Source organism: Centroberyx affinis, unplaced genomic scaffold, assembly GCF_046629955.1.
Source record: "Centroberyx affinis isolate AG114_WGS23_722 - 3 ecotype Tasmania unplaced genomic scaffold, CSIRO-AGI_Caff_v1 ptg003418l_1, whole genome shotgun sequence".
Taxonomy (NCBI): domain Eukaryota; kingdom Metazoa; phylum Chordata; class Actinopteri; order Beryciformes; family Berycidae; genus Centroberyx; species Centroberyx affinis.
In genome coordinates, this window is record NW_027281395.1 from 73,960 (window position 1) to 92,085 (window position 18,126).

The window sequence follows — 18,126 nt, forward strand, 5'->3', positions numbered from 1 at the left end:
CCCTTCTAGCTTGCAGCTCTAACATTGTAAACAAATCTCACACACACCAAAGCTGACATCAAAATGTAACTTCCCAAACAAGCTGACAGCTGAGTACCCAGGTAACCCAGGAGTAGTGGTGTCTTAAATGTCACAAGGATAACCAAGTTTAGCGTGACTTTCCTACTAACTCTATAGCACTGGAGCATTTAAAAGAGTAGAAATGCCAGCTAGTAGGAAGACATGCCAAAAATTAGCCTTTGTTCACTTTTTTGTTAGGAATTCATTGCGGCTTGAGAGAGAACACCATTACATACCACTGTGGTAAGTCAAAATTGCTTCATAGCAAGCAGTTTCCACTGGTTTCCCTTCTCTTTGTAAGCACCCAATGTACCAGTTTTAGACCCAGTGGGAGGAGACCACTTCCACAGGTCTGATGTGTCCAAGTAATAATGGGGCAAAGACAATCGTAATGCTAAGATACTTTTGGGAAACCAGTGTCCATCCTTGTTCACTATCTATTTCTCAGTAGAGCATACCTCTCCACAATGGGGACTTTGGCCTTGCTCTTGATGGCCAGGTACTTCTCTCTGCAGCCGCCACAGAGCAGGTAGTAGGGGTTGCCGCTGCCACACTCCCCTCCGAACCAGCCGTCTACATAGGAGCCGTTACTGCGGTAGCCTTGCCGGTTGGCGCTGCGGCCGCAGCCTGGATGGCTCTTCTTCATGTGTTGGTTGAAGTTGGCCACACTGGCCTCGCACAACTCACACACCACCACTTCATCACGCTCCTCTGTCTCACACACATGCTGCGAGGTGTGGGGGAAACACACATTCACATACAGGGAGACAAACATGTATTCACACAATGAGACACACAGCCGTGGATACGCAAGACACAAACACAAGACAAAGTTGTTAGGTTTCAGTACAACAGCAGAGCATCCATGCAATAAATCAAACAGAAAAGTGTCAGCTTTGCATTAGTGATTAATAATGAGTTACAAGCAACAGCCAGTTGTCAGCATCCATATTCATCATCTAATTATTCAATATCTTAGAGGTTTTTAGTCAACTCCACTTATCTTATTTTCATTTCATGCCAGTTAGAGCTATTGCTGCAGAGGGATTTCAGGGGCAATGTGCCTGAGCAAGTGGGTGTAGGTGTCTCATATCATACATATGACTAATATAGCTGGCATTTCAGCGTGCACATATGAATATATCTGTGAGTGAGAAGTAAAGCAGGGCAGGTAAAGAGCAGAATGGTGATGGCAGCCCTCTGGCCATAGCATAAAATCACACACACCCATGTTGGCCAGTCCAGTACCTCCGGGATCCACATTCCCAGAATGTCCGTGTCACTGGCCAGGTCCTGGCCGAACATGGCCTCCATGGTCTCCTCGTCCAGGTCCATCTCCAGCTCTTCATCCAGGTTGAAGTCATACAGGGCTCCGGGGTCTTGTTGTTGCTGGAGGGCCGAGACCTCGCGACGAGACTGACTATGATGGGCCTGTACTGAGCGGTATAGACCGGCTTATAAGGAAGGGAAAATTTGAAGAGAGGTGAGGAAGTGTGAGATATGTACATTAGTCAACTTTGAAGATGAGAAGCCCTTTGTGTAGGGTAGGTGTGGGGAAATGGAAAAGATATTTGTGTGTTATGTTCTCACCAGCGCGGGCCAGCAGTGTGCGTGCAGCCAGATCAAAGCGGTGTTTCCTACTGACAGCAGAGCGGCCTCTTGCAGGAGGACCGCTGGAGGCTGACGCACTCTCCTGCTCCAGACCCTCAGGGCTACACAGAACACAAATATAGACTTCATTTTTGAATGTGAACTGTGCTGATAAACAACTTTATGGCCTTTAGTATAATCAATAGGCATTTGGACTATGATCTGACACATAATTATGAAAATTTTGATCTTCCAAAAATATTAGATGAGCAAAACCTTGCTCCTTTTCAAAATACCATTTTTGCTGGACATAATTATATAAGTTGGTTCTTTTTGCCTAGGCTAGCTTATTAGTGTTAGCACAGAGCCTGCTAACAGCCAACGCTAGTTAACAAAGACTTCTTCCATCTCTAGTCTAGGATTCTCTCCTGGATCCTGTTCTGCACCCTGCAGATCAGGCTGTGGCTCATACATTTATGACTATGACATTTTTGATAGCCATGCTAACATTGGCTAGTTGGCTGCGTGTGTTTAATTGTTACAAATATATCAAAATACTTCAATAAAGAATAGCAATATTTGTTTATTACAAAATAGATCTATACTACTGCAGTTCCATAACAGATTTTGCTGTAGATTAACCTTTTAACTAGCCAAAAATACAGCAGTGTTCCAAAGTTGTCTATTCAGTGACAAATTTCCCTACTGTACCTCTCGCTGAAGCCCTCCTCCATTTCGGAAGCATCTGCGCTGGCTATGTCTCCAGGTGAGCACAGGTAGGAGCTCCTATCCAGGGATTTGCCGCCTCCACCTGAAGCTGTGGCCCCAGGACAGGAGGAGTCGGACCCACCGCCGCCCCCAGAGTGAGGCTCGTCATGCTCGTCCTCGGTGCCTGGATGCTCGATCATCCACATGGCCAGCACAGTGATGTTCTGGGCGTCTGCCTCTCCTCGAGCACCTGAGGATAACGGGAATACATCTACCACTCAGTACACAACACACTAAAGCACTAGTCAATTCAATCTTTTTGTTGAGAGATAATGAATATTCTACCCTTTGTTATACCTGCCTACTGTACTTCTTGGACCCTGTTAATACTGTAATACTTGAAATTCTGTGCACCAGTCACCAAAAAAAAAAAAAAAATTGTAATGTAAATACCTACATCCTGCACTCCCTGCTGATTAATCCCCAAATCTCATTTTTCTAGTATACTTAAATTACTTGCATCAGTAACTGTTAATAATGCAACACTTTGATTCCAAATTACCATTACATTGTTGTACTATGTTGTCTTGTTGCACTGTTCATTGTACTGTAGGCCCTGCTCTTTTCTTACTTGTGTTTGGAAAGTGATGCGACCCAAAGAAAAAGTATTTTTGCTTCACTGTGCACTTGTGTTAGGTAGGAATTAAGCTAAATTGAACTGAATACTGTTACAACCATCTAGGCAGGGGGCTTGAGAGAGACTGACCGGTGGCCTCCAGAGCTTTGGTGATCTGGCGCAGGGAGAAGCCCATCTCCAACAGCGGCACAGCGATGGCAGGAGGAGGGGGAGACGTAGACAGTCTGCTGCTGGGGTCCGACAGGGCTGCAGGAAACATTCACCGCCATTAGTGAAATCATTAAGACATGTGGCATGAAGCTTTGAATATGGCAATAAGAGCATGCAAAAATAGAGGTTAAGGTTTGTGTAAAAACTAAACAATGCATGGTGGTCAAGCTAAAAACAAGGCTGCTCTTCTGAAAAGTTGATGCTTTTGACATTCAAGGTTTTCACCAGGACAGCAACAATATGTATGTGCATGTGAATGGCGATCTGGTATACTTACAGGTCCCTGTTCTGTTCTGGGGCCTGCTGGGCTGAGAGTCAGGGGAGGTGAGGCTCTGTCTGCGGCCGACCTCGTCTGAGGGAGAGGTGGGCAGAGAGGACACTGGAGGAGTCTGGGCTCGTCGGGTCGGAAGCAGGGTGGTGGTTGGGTAGCTGGAGAACATTTGCCTGTCAAGACAGAGAAGCATTAAAATAAGCGCCTCAGTTCATCATACTTAAAAAACAAGGCATATCATTAGCACTAGCTGGCTGACAACATGTGCATCCATCTGTTCTGACCTGAGGAGGCTGAGGGGCATGACCCCCGGAGACTCGGAGGCAGGGACAGTCTCTGTGTCTGTGACAGGTGTAGTAGCAGTGGTGGTGTCCTCCAGGGAGGAGCTCATGAAGGAGGTGGTGCTGGAGGCAGAGGGGCTGGTGGTGACTGGGGTCTGTGCCAGCTGCTCACCCTCTACCCCTTCCCCCTCACCCTCTGGCTCACTTCTCACTCCTACGGGAGATAGCAGGGTAAGAAAGATAAAGCTAAGCTCTCTCTGTAGTGAAATGGCTCTCAGCTCTAATAAACAATTACCAAGCTACTGTCTGTATATTTTCTCACCAGGCTTGGCCTTTCCCCCACTGGGCTCCTCCAGCAGCCCGCTGACGACTAGCTTGTAGATCATGGCCTGTGCCCGTTCCAGGTCTGCCAGGCCCAAGGCTCGCTTGATGGGTGAGCGCATCACTGCCCGCTTCACCATATGGCGCATCAGAAACTGCAGGGCTGCCCGCATCTCCACCTCCTCTTGGCACACTGGCGAGGTGGCAGCTGTGCTGCCGCTGGGTCCGGCATTGAGGTCAGCATTGTGCCCGCTGGGGGCCGCCTCTGGTAGAACCTTGATGTAAGAAGAGCCAATAAGTTAACATAAATCAGACAATATTTGAACTGGATCACAAATCTGAAAAAAATGTGTGTTTCTGGTATTCAAGAGTGTATTGGATTTCACTCACACCAGCCAGTTGTTTCTATACGATTGATCCATCTTCAATTGTTCTAATTATTTCAATTATATAAAAATTATAATGAGCAAAAGTAGACAAGGAAGGTGCCAACCACTGCTCTTTTTCTCTGTATTGTCATTATGCAAAACAACTAAAGTGGCTGTAAGTACTGTAACTGCCATTGTGTGAGTAAGCCTAACAGGCTGCGGTACCTTTGGTATGAGCAGCAGCTCAGCATACTTGCTGCAGCTAAGCAGGGCGCTGAGAGCCTTCATGGCCCCCAGGTAGAGGTAGGACAGCTGCACAGCGTGGATCTCTGACTGGGTGGTAGCAGATGAAGGAGAGGGCTCATGGTTGCGGGCGCCATGTTCATGGCCCTTCTTCCTGTTCCCCTCAGCAGGGGTGTGAGGAGCTGCAGTGAAGAGGGTCTCGCTCCCCCCCACTCCAGCACTGACCACAGAAGAGATCTCGCTCTCTGACTTTGAGTTGGGTGCCACATGTGCTTTGACCTCATCCAGGCTGTGGGACACACGCAGGTCGGAGGCTGTGGTAATCGGGACTGTGTTGGACGAGGCTCCAATGCTGTCTTTGGGTTCGTTACGGTGGTGCCCCTCATTGTCTGCCTTATCTTCGTTACTGGTCACTTCATGCCCGGTGGAGGCTGCATTGCGATGCTTCTTGTCGTGGCGTCGTGCGCTGAGCTTGGCGGCGGTGTCCTCGTGGATGCTGGTAAGGTAGGTGAGATCCAACAGCAACGAGGCAGTGAGGCCACGGAAGCGTGCCACGTCGAAGGGCAGCGGCTCGCATGGTTCCAGGTTGTACAGTGGAGTGTCACTAGGCGACCAAAAAGTTGGGAAGCTTTAATAGAAGGGAGTGAGAGAGTGAAAAGAGACAAGGGAAGGAAACACAAAGTGAGGGAAAGGACAGGAGAGAAAGAGCATAGCATGCATGACAAAGACAAATTAAAAGATGGTATGTGAGAGTATGACACGAAACCATGCGGTTTGGTGAGTTACTGGACATGCAAAGGGGAACTAATTAATAATGATGCAAAAGGGAAAAATAACAGCGGATGGATATGAAAACAGTGAATTTGATGAAGGGAAACCTGATGGTAAAAATTGTGATAAAAAGCAGTGCAGAGGATGTGGAAAAAGTGTTTAAAAGAGGCTAACACAGTGTACAGCCAGTGAAGAAATGTTCAGAAATCACTCAACTCATTCAACTCCATCTGTGTTTATAAACACATTTCTCCTGGCATGTGGTCATACTGCTGATAACCGCATGCCTACACCACAGCACGTTTCACATGAATAGCCATCGATACTTCAGAACAGAACGTCATGCAGAGCACTGCTGTTGGACGATCTCTCTCTTTCTAGGAATTAAGAAGGCTTATTTTCTTATTGAAAATAATTAGAACCTTTATAACCAGATTCATAGGCCTAAAATTCTCTTCATGTGTAACATGTCAACACTGAAGTCACATAGTTTTTACCCAACAGCAGCGAAACAAAGATAAATTCACAATTAGATGACACTTTGGAATACATAGAAAAAAATATATAAAAGGCTAATATAATTAAATCTACAGAAAGAAATTTCCATTGGACGGAAATGTGGCCAAAGCCTAACTCTTTTCACCCGGTACCTGATGGTAATCTCTGCCTCGTCCCACTGCACCTTGGCCGAGGTGCTGCCTTCCTTCACCACGCCCAGCAGGGTGGCGTGCCGCCCTGTCTGCTTGTGCACGCAGCGCCCTCCTACACGGAGGCCTGCGTCTGCCCCCCCGATCACCGCCAGCACCGGCCACACCTCTGTGCACAGCGTTCTCAGGTGGTGCTCCGACAGCTCCCCCAGGCCGTGCTGCCGTCCGTGGCGACCCCTGTCCTCCTCCGTCCTTGTGGGCGTGTCGTGGCTCTCCCTCTGGGCGTCGTGCTCCTCGCGGCTCTGCACAGAGCGGCTCTTTTTCAGCCTCTGACCCCCGCCGCTGCCGGCCGCACTGGCCGACTCTCTGAAGCAAGGCTTGATCTTGTGGAGACGTTCAATCATGGTCTTGTTGATGCGGTGGGTCCAGTGGTCGGTGCGATGTAAGATGCGGATGAGCTGTGTGGTGGCCTCGGCGAGCACGGTGGCCACAGGGCTGCAGACCGGGTCACCGGGCAGGAGGTCTCTGGGTGTGCCGCGCATCTGCATGTCACAGATCTTAACCTAGTAACGTTCAAAGGTCAATTAAATATATATATATATATGCAGTGGCAACATTAAAGCCGGAAATAAAACTCTAAACTTCGAAAGCGATGACTTGCACATTTAAAATAGGCAGAGGTGAGAGCCACATTCTCATATCTAACACTAGGTGGCAGAATACAGTGATTTATCATAGTAAAAGTCTGTATACTGATGTCAAGCATGATGTCCTTTGAAAGGATTTAGTTGCAAATGGAAAGACAGGATTATTGGTATATGCCTAGACCCTAAAGTCAAATTAATGGCATCAATGCACACACACACGCACACACACACACAGACTTGAGAGCGTAATTTGTTATAAGCTGGTTGTGAGCTTGTTGTTCTGTCCTCCATCATTGAACAGTTGAAAATGCTCATTACGTACGGGCCAGAAAGAGAGTTTTGAAAGCCATAAATCTCAGCACCTGGCAAAGTAATCGCTGAGTAACTGGTATTGATCATCAACTCAATCAACCCACCAAAGATATATTATGGTCATTTTGTGCTATGGGGCAGAAATCTAACTTGCTGTACCTATAACCAAGTGAATTCTGCAACAGAGATAAAATGACTCACGCTGCTCTTATGTAGAGTGTGAAGGAGTTTGCATATCAGACAATTCGTCACTTTATGTGTAATGAATCACATTCTCTCTTCTAATGAATCACATTCTCTCCATCTCTTACCTTCTCCCCTGGGTTACTGCTGTAGAACATCACACAGGGATAAAGCTCTGTGGCGTCCACATCCTCAAAGGCTAACTTGGGCTCCTGTGGAAACAGTAATCATAGGCCTCAGTGGACACACCTATGAGCATCTGTGTATATGAGATGTATAATCATAAGTGTATGCATGTACACACGAGTGTGTCTTTGTCCAGAGCCATTAATCCCCTGTAATCAAGGTGTGATTTGGCAGAGGGGGTGGGTTGGGGGTGAGACATAATAGAGGGAAGGGACTTTATACAGCTAGGAAAGTTTAAAAATGGTAAAGACTTATGGTTTGTGCAGGATGAGGGACATAGATATTTGGAAATACATATATTTTTTATAAATATATCTATTTTTATTACAATTGTATGACTTTGAAGCGCACACAAAAGGCTTTTAGAATAAGATAAATATGAAACACAGATCAACAAGTCTTACAGAGATTTGATCACTTTGGGACAGTTCCATATCACATGAGTACAACATCAGTCTTTACATCTGTACAGTTGAGTAGTTGAGCTTGATATTTGATATTGAACTAGTGAGGTTCATTCCTCCCCTCTCACCTCTCCGTTCTTGCCAAAGGAGATGGTTCTGGCCTCCATGTCCAGGACGCAGGTGATGAAGTCTCCTTGAGTGAAGCTGCTGAGGGTCAGCGTCTGCTCCCCATTGTGATAGAGGTTGCCGCTGTAGGCCCGGTAGAGCCACATATCCGACGTGGTGCGGTGGTTAAAGTCATGCACAGGCCATCGTGACACGCCCACACATGTACCCTCGTTGCCACGGTTTTCCTTCACGATGTAAAACTACAAGGGTGAGAAAACATGAGATGAATGAATGCATGCGGACATCATCAAGACACAGCTAGCTCATACCTTTGTGTAAAAAACATTAATGCTTTGTCTGTATTATATATCCTCTAATCCGCAATTAATTCAGTTTTCTGATGTATACACTAAGATAATCTCATATATAAAAAAGGCTCCTGAAATGGTAACACGAATGTATGGGCAAAAATATAGAACTGTTGACTGCAAGATGATGATAACGTCTTCTGAATGGACTGGCTTATCCAATTCTTCTTGCAGCTTATGTAGATAGCTTCACGTCCCAGCATGGCAATACTGTACCTTCCACTGGTAGCATCCAGAAGATATACCAGTGGAGGCCAGGCCATAGCCTTTGCCCCCACTGCCATGGGTCAGTCCCTGGCCGTTCTCCACCACACAGCACTGAGCCTTCTCTGGGTCAAAGGACACTTCCTGGATGGGCAGATTTTCATCCTCCTCCTCTGCCTCTCCCTATGGATTAATCCAACTGTCAGTCACTCAAACAACTAATGATATTCAGGAAAATGGACAAGAAAGGAGGATGGATGGATGTGCACCTGTAGTTTGAGCTCCTGCACTTTTTCTTTGATCTGGATGGTGTGTTTGGCTTGAGCGATGGGAGCTTCCCACATGCAGTCAGACAGCAGGGAGAATAGGCGCTCCACCACCTAGAGGAAAACACACATATCAGCTGGCTGACTGACAACAGTCTGTTATTGTGGACTTAGTTTAGAGCAAACTGAGTAAGATACAGTACCTGTGTCATTTGGTCATCCTCCACATTGGCCTCACAAGCAGGCAGGACAGCCTCCAAAACATGGAGAGCTAGAAGCCGGGTTCTCAAGTTCCCCACCAGAGGGACCCCTACAATTAATAGACAGACAGTGTGAGAGGCTGATATATGTTTTCTTTGATAGAGCTTTATCTGGGTTATGTTACACAAGTTGGTTGTACCTGAGCAGCATTTTTGGGCAGCGATATTGAGTAGCACTTCAGTCCATTTTGGGGAGGCCATCTTGGACTGGATGGCCTTGGAGGACACCACTCTCCTTAGGAAGACTAGGAAGTCTCCAAGGTGCAGCTCTGCAGTGTGCTGCTTGCGCAGCAGAGCTAAAGGATACAACAAACATTATTACTGGCAACACATTACATGTAATAATAAACAAACTTCCCTTCATTGAGTTGTTTAAAAGGGGTAAATGTCAAATCCAGAGCATCAAAACACATGACACACATGAATGCAATAATGGTCACAAACATTTTGACCCTGTATTGTACATTTTACATTTTTAACTGGCCAGGGGACTAGCAAGTCCAACTTGGACCCTGCTATGCCAAAGTGGGTAATGAGACCAAATTGCTTCATCACCTCTCAAGTCTTTCTTTTCAGAGTCAGCACTGTCCTCTTGTTTGGTGTCTTCCTGGTCCTTTCCAGCAGAGAGCAGGCTAACCCCTGCCTGAGAAAGCAGGTTCTTCAGCTGACTGCAGAGCAGGTCCAGCAGGGACTGGACCACCTTAGGACTCAGCTTGTCTGCATATGTCCTGCAAAGCCAAGGAGAGACAGAGATTTTGGTTAGATCATGTGTTCCATATTTTAGAGGCTGGCAAGAGACTCAGTGGAATGATTGAACAAAACTGAACTTATCTAGGAAAAGAATAGCACTTCTTTGCATTCAGCTTCTTTTAATGTCTGAGGGTACAGAATCTATAAAATGGTTGCTTAACAATAAGACATAAATAACATCAATAATCATCACTTATCATCTTATCTCTGTACTGGTTCATATTCAGTTTCACAGCATACTAATGTCACACCTACTCCAATCCTCTAGTTTTAAATCTCCATCTCTTACCCGGTGCTAATGGCCAGTATCTGCAGGAGGCGTGTGGAGGCCACTTTAAGGGCCGTACTGAGCTGGGACACGCCAGGTTTCTGCAGCAGCTGGAGGGGCTGCCCCAGCATGGTCTCTGTGCCACAGAGCTGGGACAGCACATTGAGCAGCCCGCTGGAGATGGCCAGGGACACGTCCACTGGCTGATAGCGCACACTCAGAGCAAAGACAGTCACCAGCAGGAGGCGCTGCTGGGCTTCTAGGGTGGGGAAGGAAAGGCAAAGGCAGGAGGGTCAGGCATGTTGATGGCAAAACTTATCCAAGAAGATCAGGTCATGAGTATTGCAGCGTTTTCAATCCACTGTAATGAGCATAATTAAGCAGTTTTGCAGTTCTGAAAGTTGCCCTCCTCTTGTTTTTTCTCATAGACATGCACCAATTGGAAAGAACAAGTGAAAGCAGATCACAAGTCCACATCCACTTATAAGTAAAGCTGCCAATTGAATTTTTTTGTGAGTTAATGTCATGGCATTTTGTGATAACTGACTATGATATGTATCTTAAGCATTTCTGCATCATTTTGGCACATAAGCATTCATATAATTCTTGGGGCTCTAGACTAAACCAGTTTGTTGTACCTATGTGGTGCTTGTTGGCCTGCAGTGCTCGCTCCAGTGTGACAGACAGCTGCTGGTAGATCTTATGGACAGCTGTCTGGATGTCCATCTGGAGGCTCCTCTTAGCTGCTTTTACACCATCCTGCAAGAAAAGAGCATTGGTATGTTAGGGCATAGATGCAAATCATGGTCAATATTGTTATTTAGTAAATCAAATCAATAGTAAACAGTCAGGCTTCTCAAGCCATTAAACCTGGCTGAAAATGTGTTAAACCATCACCAAAACCCACAAATGGAAGTATACCCCCTACAACCATCAGCATGTGACCAGCCTCATACCTGGTAGTGGTGTAGCTGGACGCTCTCTCCTTTCAGCCCTCCGGTGCCTACTGTGCCAAGGCCAAAACAGCCAGCCAGGAACTGCAACCTGACGGAGGTGAGCAGGGAGGAGGACTGGAAGGCGGTGCTGGACCGGCCTGCACTCCCAGGCTGGCTGCCCTTCTCCTCCATGCCAGAGATCAGCACCACGATCTGGTGGAGCGCTTCCAAACGCAACTGGAGAGACAACACATCACACTGGTCAACTGGGTGTTTTAATTAGGGTTTAATAGGGTTTAATAGGGTTTGAATCACTGTCAATCCTGTGTATGTGTGGTGTGAACAATACCCTACTTAGTGCCTTATACAGGGATGTTTTTCTTCAGGATTTCAGGTTTTTTGGCTACACTATGCCCATTCATTTCTGGTGGGAGATTACCGTGCTCTTTTGTGTTCCTGATCACATCCCAACGTATGATACAGTAGAATATCAATATATCCCCTGGTGTGCATTGTCAAAAAATCAGTGTGTATTTTATTCTCATATGACATTATACCAAGAAAAGTGTCTCAGTTCAGAGTAGAGTAGGCAGACTGAGCCACAGCCATTCCTGAGACAATGACTTCACCCTCACCTCCGCCCTGCTCTGCTGCTGTTCCATGGCCATGATTGTGGCCTGAGGGCTGGTGGACATGCTTTCTTCTGGCTCCTTGAAGGCTGGGGCCAGGCCCACATCCCCGCTGATAAAGCTGACCATGTTGTCAATGAGAGCATGGACGCCCAGTGAGCGGCTGAGGTCCAGGTCCGACTCTTCATAGGAGTGTGCTGAGCTGTAGCTCCGCTGGCGGCTTAGCTTGGCCCGGAACCACGACTCAGCCAGAGAGTCTGGTGAGCTGTGAAGCAGACCTGAGTGGAGGAGCAGAGGGAAAACAGCTTTTAAGATACATAAACCTATAGGATCGCTCTTTTGGTGGATGGACTAAGTTGCTTTTAAGCACTTAAGAGCTATGTAATGCAATGCATTATTACTCTTTGAGAGTTCATCCAAGAGCCAAATACTGATTCTTCATGCTGGCACAAGCCTTCATCAGCCATTAAGAATTCATCTACAATGTGTGCATTGTTTTCCAATACCAGATTGAGGAAGAAAATGCTGCAGTCGAGAAGTGAAATGGTAAGCAGGGCCGGCGTCTCAATATAATGACTGAAACCACTTAAGTTGCAGTATCGGTACTGATGATGTCTTTAAAAGTGCAACTGGTAATTCTAGGAAATCTATTCAGCAGGACAAACCAGGTTCTTCATAAGATATGTGCCACCATTGTGCAAAATAACCAGAACATTCCAAGCATAAGAGAGAGCTGTTATTTGTACAATAGGCACAACTATGTCCTTAATTCCCCTTTACTCTTCATGTGATGAGTGTATTTATCTAACATTGGCACACTACGAAGAAGACAGAATATGGAGTATTTAGGCTCAAAGGTGGGCCCTCATTGTGATAGATGAATGGGGGGGCATCACAGTTATGGAGGTATGAGCTGGCTTTAACAAGAGAAAGAAACATGCCATCGTTTACTTGCTTGGAGCTCCTCTTGTGTTTGGGGCTCAACTGCCCCAAAAGGAGCAAATAAACTATCCACACAGAAATCAAAAGACAGAGAGACAAGAGTAATGTATGATAGACGACAACTGAAAAACCAGTATCATCCTTACTTGAAAAAAAAATAGATACATTTCGTATAAAGTATTGTTACCTCTCTTTTTATGAGAGAATGCTAAGTCCAGGTCTACATTTCTCCTTCCACTCTGAAAGAGAAAACAGAGACAAACCCAATATGGCATTCAAATCACTACACTGTTGTCAACTCTTGGCATGCACTTCATATACACAAAAATACCTATGTGGTGAGACAGGCGTATATGAGTGTGTGTGTGTGTGTTCTATGTCTGTGTGACAGAATATGTGTGTGTGCTTTACCAGAGCGTAGCCCTCTTCGTCTGACTCTGGCTGGGAAAGGTCCGACTCACTCCTGGACTTCATCAGTCTGTAGCTGGGGCTGCTCTGCACCGAACGACTCTCTGCACTCAGACTCTCACTCCTACATACACAAACACATCACAGTACTTGGTTAATCTCTTCATCATGTCAGTGCAACTGCTTACAACTGTAACTGAACTATACAAGATACAGTAAAATTATTTTAGTCCATGGAACATGCCACGTAAAGTGAAAACAAGTCCTACTATTATGGCATGAAGTGCAAGTTGCAATAGAATGGTTATCGTAGAATGCAAAGTGTGTCATTGGTCAAACATTATGTTAAACAGTATGAGAAATCACTCCTTAACAATCACAATACATAATATAGGTTTCCCAGTATGCTTGACACTGTGAAACTGGGTCATTCTATATAGGCCAGGTGTTAACTAGTTCACAACGGCAGTTGTACAGGTGCTTGAGACCCTACAGAAGTAACCAGACTATCAAGTTCATGGTGCTCCAAGTGGAATGTGGTGTATAGGTCACAGCTCAGATAAAACTTGTTGAAACAAGTCAGAAGTGGGTCAGACTTTCCAGGTGAACTCCAGAAACCTGGCATCAGCAAACTTCTTCTGATAACAGACATACGCTGCAGCATGTGGGTGAGCCGATTAGTAGTTTTTTTTTTAAGCTCAGACATTTATACTTGGACTTGCATCAAGAAAAGAATGGGTGGAAGGAGGTTTAGTGATATCATACTGTACTGTATTTTGAACTCTATTGGATATGGAAAATGGCGCTGTGACTGCAAAGATAACATTACTGACCTGTTGCACCAAGCTTATAGGGAACACGTTGGCGAAGGGTTTCTTGTCACTGCACAAATGTCCATCTTAACAAGTCATTTAGTCTCATAACTGTCTTAAAATCACAATTTTCAACCTAAGAATTCTGCCAATTCTGGGCTGAGATGAAAATAAAGTTCAATTTTCTTCAGGAGTTCTTGAAACAAGTTGATATGCACTGGAAACAAGGGAAATCATCTTATCCCCATCTGCAGATCTTATTCGCTAGGTTTAAGAAAAACTTTTTAAGGTGGGTATTTTTTTACAGCACATAATCATCACATGATTAATTTAGCATGATTGATTTAGCATCCCCCCAGTTTCAGACACTGACAGTGCTCTGACCTGGTCATGAAGCTCAGACACTCCTGTGTTCCCGCGCTGGCCGACTGAGCCTGGCACTCCTCCTGGTTCTGCTTGGTCAGCTCCCCCAGCACAGGACTCACCCCCAACACCAGCAGGGCACATCGGTGGATCACGGAGTTACAGGCTGCTGTGTAAAGGTCCTGGCCCTCTGGGAGACCCGCACTGCCCCTCCTCTCCTCCTGAGACGGAATGGCTTCCTCCTCTCCTCCTCCTCCTCCTCCTCCTCCACCTCCACCTCCACCTCCGCCGCCTCCTCCGCCTCCTCCGTTCCTGGACCCAGAGCCGGAGCCCAGACCTGTGCTGCTGCTGGCCCGCTCTCTCTCCCGACTGCGAGCTGCCTCCCGCGCTGAGAGGAAACATTGAAAGATTTCTGTGTTGTGCAACACACACACAAGCACGCACACACAAAAACAACAACACACAGACAGGGTGCTGGGTTAGAGGACAAGCTGCAGCCACAGAGAGCACCACACAGGTTCATCAGGCTTCAGAGCCTAAACCCATGCAACACTGCATTACATCAGAAAGCCTGGTCTGATTACAGCCACATTCATCCTCGCATCATTAGAGGCCACAAATCTGAAGCAAGCTGATAATTAAATCTAGTCTATTATTACACTTACATGTACTGTGGATATTATAAAAAAAATGGCATTAGCAGTATCATATAGTATAGACTCAAACGTAGAGCCTTAATGGCATCCAAGAGCCGGTTTTTACCTATGAAGTTCAGAGAAGATATGCCTCTAAAGGCTCAGGGTCAGAAGCTAGAGGAAGTGGTAAGGCTGAAAGTATGCAGCAGTTCTTAGTCTGATAAACAATGATCTTGTATACAACCTGCTCAACATTTTTAAGGATTTTCTTACATGACATCTGCAGCTACCACAGGTCTGGCAGAAAACTCCAAAGTTAACACTTTTAAATATTGTCTAAAATATCACGCTGAAGAGGGTTAATAAATTGACAAGTACCTTTAGTGCACCTAATTCCACCAATGTGTGAGTGTGTACGCCTGCTCAGTATGTCATTCAACATTCAGGAGGATTGCATGCTGGATGCTGGTAGGATTACATACATGCTGATCAACACAGAGTAGGAACACCTGCTCTTTCCATGAAACCAATTGGCCAACTGCAGTGTTTGCTTTACATTCAATTTGCTTCAGTGGCCCCTGACGACTGCAAAATTGCCCTCACAATTAGAAAAATTTAAATACATTCAGAATCTCCATTCGAAATGAAGATTCTGTCCCCACTGTGTGCTTTCGGTGGCTTAAAGGGTGGGACCAGCATATCTTGACAGTCAAACGATTTGTTCAATCACGATTGGGAGAGGAAGGCAATTAAAAGCCTAGGTGGGTCATGTAGGAGAGATGAAAATGAAGAGGAGGAGACAGATTAAAGAAGGATTTTTTTAGGTCTTGAGGGAACTGAGGCATGAATAATTCATTCAAATTAGGTTACTAGTCCTAATGATTTGCACATTGAAAAGCATATGAATGTGCTCACTCCAAGCAGATGTACTTACTTCCAGCTGTCATCACTTCGTGGTCCCTCTCCTCCTCTTCGTCGTCCTGCTCCTGGTGACCCTCCTCTCTCTCCCGGTCGGCCCTCTCCTCCAGCTCTGCTTCCTCATCGATGGTGCGTGTGAACGAGTGCTCCTGCGGGTCCATGTCCAGAGAGTCCTGATTGTCTGAAATCTGTAATCAAATGACATCCATGAGTGCATTTACAAATTCATTCATAAAGCAGGCATTTGCATAAGTGCCAAAAATTAAAGAGCAAAACATTGAGGTACATCGGAAATATTACTTTTTTTTTTTTAATTTTTTTTTTTTTTTAATTTTAGTTGTACCTGTCTACATCATATTTGTTTGTTGGATTTTACTGTATGTAAAGCACTTTGTAAACATTGTTTTTAGAAAAGTGCTATACAAATAAAGTTATTATTATTATTAGTTATTATTACTCTGTCAGTTTCAGATACTTTTTAGCCATACGTCATTACTGAAAAGTCAGAGATGACATACTAAAGGTGAATGCAAACGTGTGTGTGTGTGTGTGTGTGTGTGTATGTGACTTTTGGTTACTCACCCTTCTCTCACGTGAAGAGGAGTGGGTTTGGATGAAATCCATGTTCTTGCAGGCCAGCAGGCGGTTTCGCACCTTATATACACTTCGATACACCTCTGCCAGGGACTTACAAGGCTGGTACCTGATCAGGAAAAAAACAACAAAACAAAACATACTGATTAGTAATAACAAGTCCTATATTGCTTACAAGTTCATGCACAATATTCACAGTGCTTCTCTTGCATAGTTTTTTTTTTTTAAATATTGATGTTCTCCACCCCCTTAAATTTAATACACAACCAAGAACAAATTTGATGCTTTACTCTGTATTCTTTGTGGTAATATTTATGTAAAGAGGATTATTCTATCTTTCATACGCATTAAGGATGGGTTGGCTTATTGACGAAAGCTGTGGTGAGGGGACAGAATTATTCAGCGAAACTCATCCCCGCACAACAGTTAGGATAGTGACAACACCACTGAGAGCACTTTTCCACCATAAACCTTTTAGGAGCATAGAAAAACCCTGCAGTGGTTATATACTGTAAAATGTAATTTGGGCTAGTACAATGGAACACTATGAAAACTGTTAATGCCTTACTAAACACCATGCAATACATTTAAGTATTTTTGTATGTGTGTGTGTATCAAATGTTATAGTACCTTCCCTCTCCAAAGGCTTGGCCCAGCAGACCTGTGTGCTTCAGTAAGGCTGCCAACACAAACCTAGACACTGTGTCTAACAGGGACTCATTACTGAGAGATGCATTGTCCCAGTCTGTAACAGAATAATGCAACATCCATGCAGTCAGTATACTGTCAGTTACATGTTACACATTTCAAGTCTACTTCTAGCATAGAGAAAATAGAATTAATTATGTGCCGAGTCCCAAGATAGACCTTTGCTGATGGCGTAGTCCTGCATGTTGATCCAGAGGCTGTTGCTGGGTTCTTTAGTAGAGCCCAGGGCCAGATCCACCAGGACACTCATGTCGGGATGCAGTGTGCAGTCAAAGGGCTTCTGCTCCTCATTACCAGACAGCGCTGCCTCCAACAATGAGCTTATGCAGGTGTCTGAAGGACACAAGGGAACAAAAAGTCATCAGCTCAACAAGTCAGCCAGCAAATAACACATGAATAATGAAACAATAAAAGGAGGGCAAAAATGAGAAATGCATCCATCTTTATTAGTCACAGTAAAAAACAGGACAAAGAGCCCAAAGACACTGAACAGACAGTACAACAGAGTACAATGTCCTGCAGGCTAGAATATTTGTGATTTAAACTGCGATTCATATATTCTATGTTCTAAAACATAAATGTTTTAGACATTTTTTTAGAACTAGAAAAATTATGTAAAGAAAAATTATTTTGTTAAAAAAGAAAATAGATGTCAGTGTGCAGGATTTACTGAGTTTGAGGTTTTCACCAATATTGTACTTGATTCATGGACCAAAGACTACCAGCAGCACTAAAAATCCATTTTAGATGCCCGTGTCTCTTAAGCTTTAATTGCAGCCTCTGCAATTGGGACATTTTTTTTTTTTATTAATTGTTCAGCTCTACTGCAGGGGTCCTGCTGGTATTTAAACCCACAGCTGTTAGACTCAGCTGTACCCTGACCATGCTAGTAATCAACATTTTGAAACGCTTTGAATATGAAAAGCACTTCATGAACTCAGCATTACTGCAATTTGTGTGTCCTCTCCCTACCTAGCTGTGGGATATCCATCTCCAGGCCATTGCTGAAGAGGGGGGTTTTGAGCCAGTAAGCGGTATCCTGTTCCTCAAGCGAAGTCGGGGCTCCCTGCAGCATGCCACCCAGGCAGCGGCCGACCAACAGGGCAGCTGTCCTCTCCA

At 45.1% G+C, this 18,126-nt stretch overlaps 1 protein-coding gene across 1 annotated transcript in view; it reads right to left on the reverse strand.

Annotated features, from left to right (window-relative positions):
- The window catches only part of herc1 (HECT and RLD domain containing E3 ubiquitin protein ligase family member 1), a 45,653-nt gene extending 27,571 nt beyond the window's left edge, over nucleotides 1–18,082 (reverse strand). Inside the window, exons 1-29 of the mRNA XM_071539163.1 lie at nucleotides 17,980–18,082; nucleotides 17,167–17,340; nucleotides 16,930–17,044; nucleotides 16,288–16,408; nucleotides 15,722–15,893; nucleotides 14,174–14,540; nucleotides 12,981–13,101; nucleotides 12,757–12,808; nucleotides 11,634–11,905; nucleotides 11,020–11,235; nucleotides 10,702–10,822; nucleotides 10,085–10,322; nucleotides 9,601–9,773; nucleotides 9,186–9,341; nucleotides 8,989–9,095; nucleotides 8,789–8,899; nucleotides 8,532–8,702; nucleotides 7,968–8,207; nucleotides 7,378–7,461; nucleotides 6,111–6,670; nucleotides 4,672–5,317; nucleotides 4,080–4,353; nucleotides 3,761–3,971; nucleotides 3,483–3,649; nucleotides 3,125–3,241; nucleotides 2,362–2,608; nucleotides 1,651–1,772; nucleotides 1,309–1,514; nucleotides 519–787 (exon numbers count right to left, since the gene is read on the reverse strand). Coding sequence (XP_071395264.1) covers nucleotides 519–787; nucleotides 1,309–1,514; nucleotides 1,651–1,772; nucleotides 2,362–2,608; nucleotides 3,125–3,241; nucleotides 3,483–3,649; nucleotides 3,761–3,971; nucleotides 4,080–4,353; nucleotides 4,672–5,317; nucleotides 6,111–6,670; nucleotides 7,378–7,461; nucleotides 7,968–8,207; nucleotides 8,532–8,702; nucleotides 8,789–8,899; nucleotides 8,989–9,095; nucleotides 9,186–9,341; nucleotides 9,601–9,773; nucleotides 10,085–10,322; nucleotides 10,702–10,822; nucleotides 11,020–11,235; nucleotides 11,634–11,905; nucleotides 12,757–12,808; nucleotides 12,981–13,101; nucleotides 14,174–14,540; nucleotides 15,722–15,893; nucleotides 16,288–16,408; nucleotides 16,930–17,044; nucleotides 17,167–17,340; nucleotides 17,980–18,082 — 5,933 coding nt within the window. The remainder of the gene's footprint in view (nucleotides 1–518; nucleotides 788–1,308; nucleotides 1,515–1,650; nucleotides 1,773–2,361; nucleotides 2,609–3,124; nucleotides 3,242–3,482; nucleotides 3,650–3,760; nucleotides 3,972–4,079; nucleotides 4,354–4,671; nucleotides 5,318–6,110; nucleotides 6,671–7,377; nucleotides 7,462–7,967; nucleotides 8,208–8,531; nucleotides 8,703–8,788; nucleotides 8,900–8,988; nucleotides 9,096–9,185; nucleotides 9,342–9,600; nucleotides 9,774–10,084; nucleotides 10,323–10,701; nucleotides 10,823–11,019; nucleotides 11,236–11,633; nucleotides 11,906–12,756; nucleotides 12,809–12,980; nucleotides 13,102–14,173; nucleotides 14,541–15,721; nucleotides 15,894–16,287; nucleotides 16,409–16,929; nucleotides 17,045–17,166; nucleotides 17,341–17,979) is intronic.
- Nucleotides 18,083–18,126: the final 44 nt, after the last annotated feature.